The sequence below is a fragment of the Sarcophilus harrisii genome, chromosome 6 (assembly GCF_902635505.1).
Source record: "Sarcophilus harrisii chromosome 6, mSarHar1.11, whole genome shotgun sequence".
NCBI lineage: Eukaryota > Metazoa > Chordata > Mammalia > Dasyuromorphia > Dasyuridae > Sarcophilus > Sarcophilus harrisii.
Window position 1 is genome coordinate 128842873 of NC_045431.1, and position 13856 is coordinate 128856728.

The 13856-nt window shown below is 32.6% G+C and overlaps 1 protein-coding gene across 2 annotated transcripts in view; it reads right to left on the reverse strand.

Annotated features, from left to right (window-relative positions):
- Positions 1-13856, reverse strand: part of SEC24B (SEC24 homolog B, COPII coat complex component) — a 92387-nt gene that overhangs the window by 31551 nt on the left and 46980 nt on the right. For both annotated transcript variants that reach the window (XM_031942667.1, XM_031942666.1), the window contains 2 exons: positions 4002-4094; positions 1417-1598 (listed from right to left, as the gene is read on the reverse strand). In XM_031942667.1, the coding sequence (XP_031798527.1) occupies positions 1417-1598; positions 4002-4094 (275 nt within the window). The remainder of the gene's footprint in view (positions 1-1416; positions 1599-4001; positions 4095-13856) is intronic.

Sequence of the window (13856 nt, forward strand, 5' to 3'; positions counted from 1 at the left end):
TTGGGGAGAAGGATACAATCTGTGCCTTCTACTGTCTTATTCCTTAATTCTAACACATGACACATTATGGACTCTTCCAACCATAACAATAAAAATAATTTGGTTTCATTCCAGCCCTCAAATTTTTAGGCCATAGAATCTACTCAAAGTTATTATCTCCTTATCAGGATAGAGGGAGAAATTATAAATGATTAAAAATGGTCAAATAAAACCAGTTTATCAAGTCAAATTTTTTATCCGAGCTGATGAACAAACAAAAGAAATTTGCTTAAATGGAACTCAGATAAATCTTTGTTCCTATAGGGAAGCAGGAATAGTGAAATAGAATATTAGACTTAGAAATCAGAATATTTGGGTTCAAATCTTAATTCTAACAAATTGCATGAACATGGTTTATTTTAAATCTAAATTTCTTAATCTGTAAAATACTGATACTAATTTTTACAGTATCTACCTTACAGGACTGTGAGGCTTAAATGAATGTTTTCAAACCTTGAAAAACCAGATATTACCATCATCACCATCATTACTGTTGTTTTACTAGTATTAATGTTATGATTTTTTCCCCCAGTGGTTTTCTTTCCTCCTTGTTGCTTGTTTTGCATTTTCCCTAGAAGTCTTTAGTTCTCTGTAAATTAAATCCTTTAACCACGGTGTCAACCAGCTTCTAATTTTTATTCTTTACCACTCTGAGAGATGAAAACATTCTCTAAGGCTAAACAGAGGCCTTTGATTCTAAGTAGTAAGCTTTTCTGTTAATCCTGGGGAAAATGTGCTCTATTTAAGTTATGTTCCCCAAAGCAACAGACACTTGAGAGTCAGAAGACCATGATTTAATTAAATTCTAACACTGACACTTACTAGCTGTGTGACCCTGGACAAGTCACAAATTCTCTGAACCTCAGTTTCTTCATCTGTAAAATAGAAAAAAATAATACTTGCAATGATTTCCTCACATGGTTGTTGAGGAAAACGCTTTATAAGCTCTAATTTATAGCATCAACGTGAGCTGTTATTGCCAGTAAAAACCAACCAAAAATGCTTACTTAATTGAATTGTGTCAGATTAGGCTATGCTAAGTGTGGCAGTAGGTAATTACAAGTGGGAAAAAGGAAGAGAAGGCTATCTTACAGCTTAAGCCAACAGTGGTATCAACAGCACAAGTTATTTTCTTACTAAGCAGATTTTAGTAAAATGGTTTTGGGAAGATGTAATGCAATTTTCAAAGGGGACAAACATGACCAAAATAAATGTCTCATACTAGGATATGGAAGAAATACCAACAGAAAATTCTTTTTTTTCCCCCTTTGGGCAAGTGAAATTCAATCACGATAGGTTATATATAACTTGGGCTTCTATCAGGATGACAATTCTGATATTAAGTTCAGACTAAACAATGTCACTGCTTACACATACCTGAGCATACTGCTGGAATCCAGAATATCCCGGGTTACTAGGCTGGGCTCCAGAACTCAGCCCTACATTCTGATAACCAGGCTGAAGAGCTGGATACCCATAGCCAAAGGGTTTAGCAGGTTTTGTTGCCTGAGAAACAGAGAGAGCTGGAGCTGGACTGCTGGGTGATGAAGAAAGCGTATCTAACAAAGAGATAAATACAGATTCAGCACTTGGAAACAAATTTCAAAAATGTATCTAGGCTCAACCATACAGAACTCTCCAGCTAGTTAATATATATTTTTTTGATTTTGTTTTAAAAGAACATCAAAAATGGGTTTAAGGGTACATAGCAGAGTAAAAATCACTTTCCTTCCCTTTCTCAACCTCAGTTCTCCAAATAGCTAAATAGTTAAATGATATGACCAGGAATTTCTCAAATGAAGAAATACAAACATGCAATAGTCATATGTAAATACACATTAAAGAAACTGTGAGGTTCTATCTCATACTCATCATACTGGCAAAACTGACAAAGAAAACAGAAAATGACAAATGCTGGAGGGACTGCAGCAAAGCATGCACAACAATATACTCTTATTGGAATTCCGGTCCAACCATTTTGGAAAGCAATTTGGAAGTAGGACCAAAGTTACAATATATCTTTTTGACCAATAATAGGTCAATACTTTCAAGATATCAGTGGAAGAAGAAAAAGGACCCTTTTGTTCAAGAATATTTACAGCAATCTTTTTTTTTTTTTTGTGATAGTAAAAAATTGTAAATTGAGAGGATGTCCATTGATTGGGGAATGGTTAAAAAAGTTATGGTATATGATTGTGATGGAATACTACTGTGCTGTAAAAATTGATAATGGAGTTGTTTATCTGCCATGGCAAACCTGAGAAGTATATGAACACAATTACAAAACACTTTTCACATAAATAAATTCAGATCTAAACAACTGGGAAAATAACAATGACTCATGGGTAAGCTGAATTTAAATGACAATTTTACTTATTAGTCTACTTATTCAGTGCCCATACCAATTAAACTCCAAAAAATTATTTTATAGAGCAAAACGGATAATTCTGATCACATTACATAAAAAAGTTTTTGCACAAACAAAACCATGTAGCTAAAATTAGAAGAGAAGCAAAAACCTGGGGAAAAATGTTTTATCATTAGTGTTTTTGATAAAGGCCTTATTTTTAAAATATACAGAGAACTGACTCAAATTTATATATGTCCGATATAAATAACTGATATATGGTCAAACGATATAAACAATTTTCAGATAAAATAATTAAAGCCATCTATAGTCACATGAAAAAAATACTCTAAATCACTTTTGATTAGAGATATGTAAATTAAAACAACTCTGAAGTACCACTTCACCCCTCTCAGATTGGCTAATATGACAAGAAAAGATAATGATAAAGGTTGGAGGAGATGTGGGGAAACTAGGACCCTAATGCATTTTTGATGCAGTTGTGAAATGAGCTAACCACTCTGGAGAGCAATTTGGAACTATGCTCAAAGGGCTTTAAAATTGTGTATGCCCTTTGATTCATCCATGTCTTTACAAAAAAACAGGAAAAAGGACCCACTTCTGCAAAAATGTTTATAGCAGCCCCCCCCCTTTTTTTTAGTGGCAAGAAACTGAAAAATGAGTGAATGTCCATCAACTGGGGAATGGGTGAATAAGTTATGGAAGTAATTAGTGCTGTATAAAAAATGATTAACAAGCTGATTTTAAAAGAGCCTAGAAAGATTTACATGAACTGATGCTGAGTGAAGCAAGCAGAATCAGGAAAACACTGTACAAAGCAATAACAAAATTATATGATGATTAACTATGATAGACTTAGTTCTTCTCAGCGATTCAGTTATTCAAGGCAATCCCAATAAACTTTGAGATTGGATGAAAAAAGGGAAGAGGGAGAGGGATTACTATGAAATTTGTTTTTTAAAGTTATCTTGTGGAAAGATAAAAATATCAACTTAAAAAGAAATTAGCACATCTTTTCCAAAGTAATAATATTATGAAATTGTTTTAGAGGTCTTTAAAAAACATATGATGCTTAAAAGAATAAATTGAAGCAAATGATAAACATGTTATTTCCTTCTACTTAAAATACACATTTTCATTATTTAGACGAGTGCCATGTGTGGAACCACCTTCCTTCCCCCCCCTCCCCCCCCAAGCAAATGAGGTTAATTGACTTGCCCAGGGTCACATAGCTAGGAAGTGTTAAAAGTGTCTGAGGCCAGATCATCCTGACGTCAGGGCTGCTGCTCTATCCACTGCACTAACCAGCTGTCTCTGGAACCACTGCTTTTTTGATATTGTAATATATAAAATGCAGAGATTGGCAAACTATAGATGCTGCCTGTTGTTGTATAGCTTATAAGATAAAAATTTACATTTTTAAATAAAGTTTTATTGTATTTAAAAAATGTAAGAACCATTTTAGCTCACTGGCAGTAAAAAACAAAAACACTAGGCAGAAGGTCAACAAGTAGACTCATCTCATGATTTATTCAAGTACAAGGTCTTCCCTGGAAGTTCATAATTTTTTACAAGAATTATTAAGTTAACATACCCACTGGGTCACCTGGATAGCTCCCACCTTCTAGGACATCAAAACTGTTGGGCACAGGAGAAGCACTGCTAGTTGTAGAGGAACTGTCAATAGCTAGGAAGAAAAGAAAATCAAAATGACATTAATAAAAATGGCAAATATTTATAAAAAGTTGTTGGCAGTCTGATAAAGATGTTTTTTGTAGACTAGAGTAAGAGTCTTGCCTTGAGAAATCAATAAAAAGACTAAGGTTAAAGACAGTTTGAGTCAACATGAATTCTGTTTAAAAGGAAATGAATGGGATGAGAATAAACCAGAAATAAATAGTTATGAGGAAACATCCATTTAGGGCAGGGAAGAAGACATAAAAGTGATATATAAGCAGCCAAAGAACAAAAGAATATGAGTTTTTAAAAGGGAACCAAATGTAACAAAAGCCTCACTCATAAATGTGTCCCCTCAAGGATCAGTTAAGAGCTGCCTCTAACAGGGCTCTTTTACTTCTATAAAGATGAGATATAAACTTCATTCTGCCTGGTTCTCTTGATATTTACCTGCAGTGATGCAGTTTCTTTTGTAAAGTGGGGATAATATTCCTTGTTCTATTTACCTCACAGGATTCTGGGAAGATATTAGGAGCACACACCTTGCTAAAACATGAACCCCACAAACATAGATGTTATCCTTGCTCTTGAAACATAGATGGTATCCAGTGCTTACACAAGCACTGCTCTACCCCTGAATTTTAAGTTCTTTTAAAAATATTTTTCATGATTGCACATATATAACCTGTATCAAATTGCTTGCCTTGTCAGTGGGGGAAAGGGTAGAAGGAAGAGAGAATTTGGAACTTAAAAATTTAAGAAAAAAAATTTAATTTACAATTTTAAAAAATGAATGTTAAATTGTTTTCCATGTAATTGGGAGAAAATAAAATATTAAGAAAATGTAAAAAAATTATTGTTATTTCATAATTCTAGGTCAAATAACAAAACTTATTCTATATTTAGAATATCAGATAGAGGGCTAGACATCACAGTTATGGAGTAACTTCTGCTATTAACAACTCTCTAAAACTTCCAAAATCAGTTCTTTAGCTTTGGCCTTAATACTCTCTCTTCAGTCCCAGCTCCACTACCACCCTCTGTACTCTTACTCCCCCATCTATAAAATACTTCTCATGTGTCCTATGAGATTAAATGTGGACAAATTAGACCGAGAAAATTATCTCTAGAGATAACTATTCATGCATTAACTGTTTTGGGTGCTAGTTGGTGAACCAGAGAAAAACATTTCCTCCATATTAATTACTCATATACATTGAGTTCTTAGTTAAACAACAGATTTAATCAGTGTATTAAGTAATTAAGTATTTAATTAAAAACATGAAAAAACAATCCTTGCTGTAATGTATTATCAATGCCTATAAAAATAGAGTTCCTTATATATATAAAGTATTTAAATAAACAAAACAAAACATTTTAGACATTAAGATAAAAGATGCCTTGAGATGAAAATTACATTAAATTATCAAAGTCACTATTTCTGCCTTTGTGATCCCATCGTATTGACAAAAATAGCTAAGACATTCACAGCTGATCACCATTACAATATTGATGTTACTGTGTACAATGATTTTCTAACTCCTCTCAGTTCACTTTGCATCACTTCATCTAAATGTTCCCAGATTTTTCTGAAATATCCTGCTAGTCATTTCTTATAGCACAATAGTATTCCATCAGAAAGATGTCATAACTTGTCCAGTCATTCTCCAATTGATGGACATCCACACATTTTAAAGAGTATGCACTGTTTGATATTCCATTGGACAAAATTCCAAATTGCTCTTCAAAATAGCTAAATCAGTTTACAACTTCATCCAAGAGTTCATTAGTGTCCCGATTTTCTATATTCCTTCCAATATTTGCTGTTTTTTTTTTCAGCCAATTGGAGAGGTGTGAGGTGATACTTCAGAGTTGCTTTAATCTGCATTTCTCTAATCATTATTAATTGAGCATTTTTTCATGATTAGATAGCTTTCATTTCTTCTTCTAAAAATTGCTGATTCTTACCCTTTGACCATTTATCAATTTCCACACAGACTCTCTTCCCCAGTTTCCTATATTTCTTCTAATCCTTGCTGCATTGGTTTTGTGTGCAAAAGTTTTTAAATTAATATAATCAAAATTATTGTTTAACACTCCATAATGTTCTTTAACTCTTATTCGACTACACATTCTTCCCTTATTCATATTTAATGCTCCCCTAATTTGCTTACAATATCACCCCTCATTTCTAAATGATGTATCCATTTTGATCATATCTTGGTAAATTAGATGGTGAAAGTAATGAAATACTAGAAACCTGGATAAACATTATGAATAAATGCAGAATTATATTTTAACATTTTAGAAATGAACAATTCTAAATTGACTTTAGGTGCTCTGGTCAACCACTCCAGAAAAATGATGAAGTAACCATACTTTTTGGCAGAGATGTAAGGAGACATATGACTATACATGTCACAAGAGTTTTGTTTTTTCTTTGGGGGAAGAGGAAGGTGAGAAGGAAAAAGAGAAAAAAATGCTTAATAATTAAAAAAAAAATTAAAAGGGTACCAAAATAGTAGGTCCCTAACTGGTGAGGAAATGGGGGTAGCACTAATGGAGGTAAAGGTAAACTTCCTAATCTTGAAGTTCAAAATTCCCTAAAGAATATATTTTGCTACGGGTAAAAAAATAATAATAATTTAAAGAAACAAAGTTACAGACAGGAAAAAGAAGACATTTGAAACAACTAAGGGGGAAAAAAAGTAGTGATGTAGAATGCTAATAGAGCTGGGCATATAACTTAAATTCACACAGTTTATATATTTATTTTCTTATGTTAGTAAAAAAAAAAAATGACTGTTGAGATTTGGAGAATTTTCTTCTATTCTTTTGCCAATCTTCTAATTTTGAAGAAAATCTATTTGTTAAAAAAAAATTTTTTTTTTTTTGGTGTCAAAGAATTGAAAATTTCCAAGGAACCATTTTATTTTGATCACCCAAAAAAATGTAATACGTTTTAAAAAAATATCAAAAAGTAAGACTAGGAGATGAAACCTAAATTGTCAAATTGAATATCAATTTAATTAGTAGCAAGGTCTATATGACCTTATTTCCCCTGAAAAGCAAATGAACAAATGAGCCTCAGCTAAAGCATTAGGAGTTTAATGTCTATGATATCATAGGTCTGGGTATTGTATTCATTTTCTCTTAAGAATATGAAAAACTATCTTAATTGGATTGCTGTGACAATATAGTAATCTACTGTTGGTCAAGTTTCTTGGAGTACTGGCTGTCAGAACTTACTGGGAAAAAGTTTAATAATCTACCCTCTACCCTACAGAAATCAAACTGTTTTCCTTTCTATGATTAGGCTCAAAACTTTTTCTGAGTAAATCTAAAGCCCATGAAGAAAGACTGAGATGAGATTACAATTAAGAGGGTAGACCTGTAAGAGCAGAGGTTCCTCCCACTCAAGCATATGCAAGTATGTATTTTTCATGCAAATAAGCACTAGATAACTTTTTTTTTTAAATCTTAAGTTATTTTTCTCTGAACTTGTATTCAGGATTAAGTGTGATGGAATAATTCAATTTATAACTTGCAGACTAATTTATATGAACAGTACTAATTAAACTCTGTCTCTTGCAGATTTCCTTTGCTGATTGTAGCTTTAGAGGAAATGTTATATTTTGCTACTTATTTGTAGCAGTTTATCAGATTGTTTTAAACAATCAAGTTGGTTGGTTAAATGACTATTGGGAAAACCAATCTTAGAAAAAGAAAACTTAAAGCAAATTTAGTACTATTACGAAAATGAAAAGATTAATTCACAAATATTTTAGGTCTCACCTAAATTTTGTACTTTATAAAATAGAATTATAGAATATATGATTGAGTCTTTTATCTTTTTTTCTGTGGAGGAGTTATCTTTGCTATTCCTGTGTTCATTCAGATCCAATTCTTTATGTCCCTAAGGACCACAGCATAACACCCTTCTACCTCCCCTATTTCTCAAAGTCTGTTCATTGTTTCCATGACACTATCCATCTCATCCTTTGTCATCCTTTTCCTTTGGCTTTGAATCTTTCCTAATATCAGGGTCTTTTTCATTGAGTCCTGTCTTCTTATTAAGTGACTCAAGTATTAAGTTTCTTTAGTATTTGACCAAGGGACTCTAAAATCACTCCAGCACTACAATTCACAAGTGTTGATTCTGAAGCATACAGGTTTGCTTATAGTCCAATTCTCACAGCTATACACTGCTACTGGAAAAAGAATAATTTTGACTATAGACCTTAGCTGGCCAGGTGATAACTTTGCTTTTTAGCATGCTCTCCAGCTTTCCTTCCAAGGAGCAACAACCTTTTGATTTCTTGGCTCCATTTGCTATTTGCAGTGACCTTTGAGCCCAATAATATAAAATCTGACATTGTTTCCATTCCTTCCCTATTTGCCAGGAAGTGATAGGAAGTTACCAAGATCTTGTTTTTTTCCTAGGGTTTTTTATTATTTTTTTTAATGTTAAACTTTTGACACCACTCCCTTTTCACCCTGATCAATAGGCTTCTTAACTGAAGCTAGTAATCTAAATAAATTTGATATGATCAAAACTGATAAAAGAACATTATAGTTTTGAAATGAGAAACTAGTATTTTAAAATACAATTGGAATAGGGTGGGAGATAAGTGGAAGAAACTTGATATACATAGTGGTTAATGACAAAAGTAAACTTGTGTCTGAATAAACTCAAAGACCCCAGCTTTTGGAAAAAGAATTCACTATTTGACAAAAACTGCTGGGAAAAGGGACACAAACTAGATATAGCTTAACATTTCACAACATATACCAAGATAAATTCAAAATGAGTGCATGATTTAAAGGAGGACACCATAAATAAATTAAAAGAATTAATAAAACCCCAATGCAACCAAGATTTGAAGAAAAGCAGAAAGCAGTAAAGTCTTTACAGCAAATGTCTCTGACAAAGAATTCATTTCTCAAATATATCAAGAACTGAGTCAAATTTCTAAGAAAACAAGCCATTCCCCAACTGATAATGCTCAAAGGATATGAACAGGCAGTTTTCAGATGAAGGAATCAAAGCTATTCATAAGTGTATGAAGAAGTGCTTTAAATCACTTTTGATCAGAGAAATGCAAATTAAAACAATTCTGAGATTATCATCTATCAGATTATCCATTAAAACAGAAAAAAGGAAAGTGATAAATGATGGAGAGGATGTGGGAAAACTGGGACACATGCCCTGCTTAGAGGGGGGTGTGAACTAATCTACCCATTCTGGAGAGCAATTTGGAACTATGCCAAAAGGGTAATCAAATTGTGCATACCCTTAGACTCAGCAATACCACTACTAGGCCTGTATCCCAAAAAAATCATTAAAAAGGGAAAAGTACCTACATGTACAAAAATATTCATAGCTACCCTTTTCATTGGTGGCTAAATATTGGAAATTGAGGGGATGTCGATCAATTGGGAAATGGCTGAACAAGTTGTTGTATACAAATGTAAGAAATGATGAACAAAGAGAATTCAAAAAAACTTGGAAAGCTTGTATGAACTGATGTGATGTGAAATGAGCAGAATCAGTAAAACAGTATCAGCAACACAGCATGATCAAGTATGATTGATTCAGCTCTTCTCAGCAACACAATGATCACAGACAAGTACAAAGGATACACAAATGCTACCTATAACCAGATAAAGAACTGATGGACTCCAAAACCATCTGTTATTGGCTAAGAAATACTGTAGTGGATCAATTAGGTACATAAGACACACTAATCAATGACTATAGTAATCTATTTGATAAACTCAAAGATTCCAGATTCTGGAAAAAGAACTATTTGACAAAAATGATTGGGAATACTGGAAAATAGTATGTCACAAATTTGGCACAGACCAATGATCATATACCTCATACCAAAATAAGGTCAAAGTGGGTACACGATTTAGACTTAAAGGGTGATAATATAAGCAAACTAAGAGAACAAAGGATAGTCTACCTATCAGATATGTAAAGAAGAAAGGAATTTGTAGCCAAAGAAGAACTAGAGTACCTTATGAAAGCAAAATGGATAATTTTGAATAAATTAAATTAAAAAGGTTTTGCACAAACAAAACCAATGCAGTCAAGACTAAAAGGGAAGCAGAAAGCTGGGAAACAAATTTTATAGCCAGTGTTTCTGATAAAGGTCTCATTTCTAAAATACATAGAAAATTGACTCAAATTTACAAGAATCCAAGGTATTTCCCAATTGATAAATGATCAAACAATATGAACAATTTTTAAATGAAGAAATTAATGCCATCTATAATAATATGAAAAAATGCTCTAAATCACTACTGATTAAAGAAATGCAAAAAAGACAATTTTGAGATAACCACCTCATACCTCAGATTAGTTAAGATGTCAGGAAAAGATAATGATAAAGGTTGGAAGGGATACTCTGGAAAACTGGGACACTAGTGGAGATATTGTTGGTGGCATTGTGAAATGAGTTAACCATTCTGGAGAGCAATTTGGAACTATGCCCAAAGGGTTATAAAACTGTGTACGCCCTTTTATTCAGCAGTGTGTCTATCTCAAAGAGATCATAAAAGAGAGATAAGGATAAAAGGTGCAAAAATGTTTGTAGCAGTCCTTTTGTAGTGGCAAGGAACTGGAAATTAAGTGAATGCCCATCATTTGGGGAATGGTTGTGGAATATGTGATAGCATATAAATGTCATGGAATATTATTGCTCTATAAGAAATGATGAGCAGGCTGATTTCAGGAAATCCTGTAGAGACCTACATGAATTTATGCTGAATGAAATGAGCATAATCAAGAGAACATTATACACAGTAACAATAAGATTATGTGAAATAGACTTGGCTCCTTTTAATAAAAGGTGATACAAGGCAATTCCAATAGACCTGTGATGGAAAAGTGCCATCCATATTGATACTGAATGTGGATCAAAGCAAATTATTTTCACCTTTGTTGTTGTTTGCTTTTTTTTTCCTTCTTGTGTTTTTACTCTTTTAATCTGATTTTTCTTGAGCAGCATAATCAATATAGGAATGTTTAGAAGAACTGCACATGTTTAACCTTTATTGGATTGCTTACTATTTTGGGGAGGGAAGAATGGAAGGAAAGGGAGAAAAATTTAGGACATAAGGTTTTTGCAAAGGTGAATGTTGAAAACTAACTTTGCATGTATTTGGAAAAATGAAATTTTATTAAAAAAAAAAAAAAGAACTGACAGACTGAGAATGCAGGTGAAAGCATATTTATTTATACTTTATTCTTTCTTATGGTTCCCTACCTTGATCTATTTTTTCTTTCACAACTATGACTAATCTGAAAATTCATTTTATAAGATAGAATATGCATAAACAGTATAAAACTCTACCAAACAGTTTAGAAGAGGGGAGGGGAGAGAGGAAGAAAAATTTAGAACTCAAACTCTTGTAAAACTGAATGCTAAAAATCATCTTGACATGAAAATAAAAACTATCAAATGAGAGCATTCTTTGAAGAAAAAATAAACAAGGGGACTATTCAGAGAAATATTTGTCTGCATTTATTGCTGAGTCCAAGAATATAAAATCTGACATTGCCTCCAATTTTTCTCATCTTTGTATCACCTTAGTTTTTTTATGCTAAGCTTCAAGCCAGCTTTCACCCTCTCCTTTCACCTTGATTAAGAGGCTTCTTAATTCTTTTTTTAAATAAGAATGGAATCAGCTGCATGTTTGATTCTCTTATTTCTCTCAACAATCTTAATTATAGATTTTGATTCATCTTAAGGTCCATTAGACTTCATTCTCTAGGATGTCTGGCTTTGATCAGTAATCACACCGTCATGGTTATAAGATTTTTTTGGTACAGTTCTTAGACAAGAAATTTCTTGTCTTTTCTATTTTATTTTCTTCTATTTCTTTGTGTTGCTCATATAAAAAAACTCTCTCCCAGAATTCTGCATTCAGTTGGCTATCTTTTTATCTCATTTTCCTTCTTTCTTCAAATATCTGTAAAGCCTCATCAAATAATCATTTTGCTTTTTGGCTTTTTATTTTGGAATGTTTTTTTGTTGTTGCCTCCTGCACACATATTGTGAATTTTTATCCATAGTTCTTCAGGTTCTCTATTTACCAGATCAAATCCCTTAAATCCTGTACAGTCCAAAGACCTTTTCTCCCCACAATTGCCACAGAGATCGGACCATTTGTCCTATATCAAAATACATTTCTAAAAAATATTCTCTGAGGTTTCGCAATTGTTAATGCTGTAAAGTTACCCATGCATATAACCTGTAAATAAAAGGCTATTAAATAAAAAAAAAATATATTCTCTGAGTAAAATTTTTTGTATCAGAGAAGAAATCTGAATTTTTTTCTTTTTCTTTATGGAATGCTTATAGTACCTTATTGTAAAATTTGGGTTAAGCATTTAGTCATAGTTTCTGTGTAGTCTACTGGCCTTTATGTGTCTGTAGCTTCTACAAAATTCCCCCCAAATTCCCTTTAAATTTCTTATGGTGACCCATGATATATTGAAACCACAGTGGGGAAAGTCTGGATGGAGATGGGATCATTATATAAGGTTACTCAACTGAAAAAGTAGAGAAACACTGATGATTGTATACTGGGCAATCACATTAAAATTAACTTTCTTTTTATCTCTTCTTGGATTTCTTTTTAAACTTATATTTCTCATTTTCAGTTTTATGATGGCTTAAAAACGGCAGCTAGAGCAATGTTCTCAGAGAATAAAAGATGGTATGTAGAACAAAAATTAATATAGGTAAGAACGAAAGCAGTGATTTAGAACAACAGAAGACTTTTGTCAGCTTTGGTAATCTGGAGGATTAATATTTGCTCAAAACTAGTTAAAACTTGTTCTCTTATAATTCAGAGCAGATAGCAACATCCCACAAAACATAAAAAATCTGACTCTGACAGCTGTTCCTGACACAAGATAATTTTGTTAATCGTATGAATATATTTTAGACATAATTTTTAAAATGAGAAAAATTTTAAAAATACTCTATTTTTGCTCCCTTTAATTTTAAAATATAACTTTTAGGGGTGGTTTAGTATAAAATGTCGATTTTTCTTAATAGGGCCCCTCAAAATTTATATATATATTTTTACTGTTCAGTTATTTCAGTAGTGTTTGACTTTTCATGACCTATTTTGGGTTTTCTTGGAAAAGATACTAAAGTAGTTCTCCATTTCCTTTTCTAGCTTATTTTACTGATGAGAAAACTGAGGTAAACAGAGTTAAGTGACTTGTCCAGTCATACAGCTAATGTCCAAGATCATATATGAACTCAATTCTTCTTCATTCCTGGCCCAGTGTATTATCTACTAGGCCATTTAGCTGCCCCTTTTATTTATATCCATTTAAAAACAGATGTTTATATACATAATTATGGATTTGTAATTTTATCAATTTGGGTAATCCCCTTCTTGATAACTTAGTTGGTAGTTTGAATTACGACAGTTAAAATAATTATCATCCCACTATTAAGCTAATGATGAAAATCAGGACTTCAGGGAAATACACTCTCTCCTCTCTGCCAAATCAAATCAATGTGAAGACATAAACTTACTAGATTTTTCTTTCTTTTTCCTAGTAAATTTTTTCAGTTTATCAAGTTGAAAGTAGGTGAAAATAAACCAAAGAGACTGGAGAACAAAACAAGCAGTGGCTAATGACTTCACTGAAAGGTTCAAGTTTCAGGTCGTCTTCAGATAAAGGACTGTTGTTTTTGTTTTGTTTGTTTCTTTGGTATCTCCAGGGCGTAGTACAATGCCT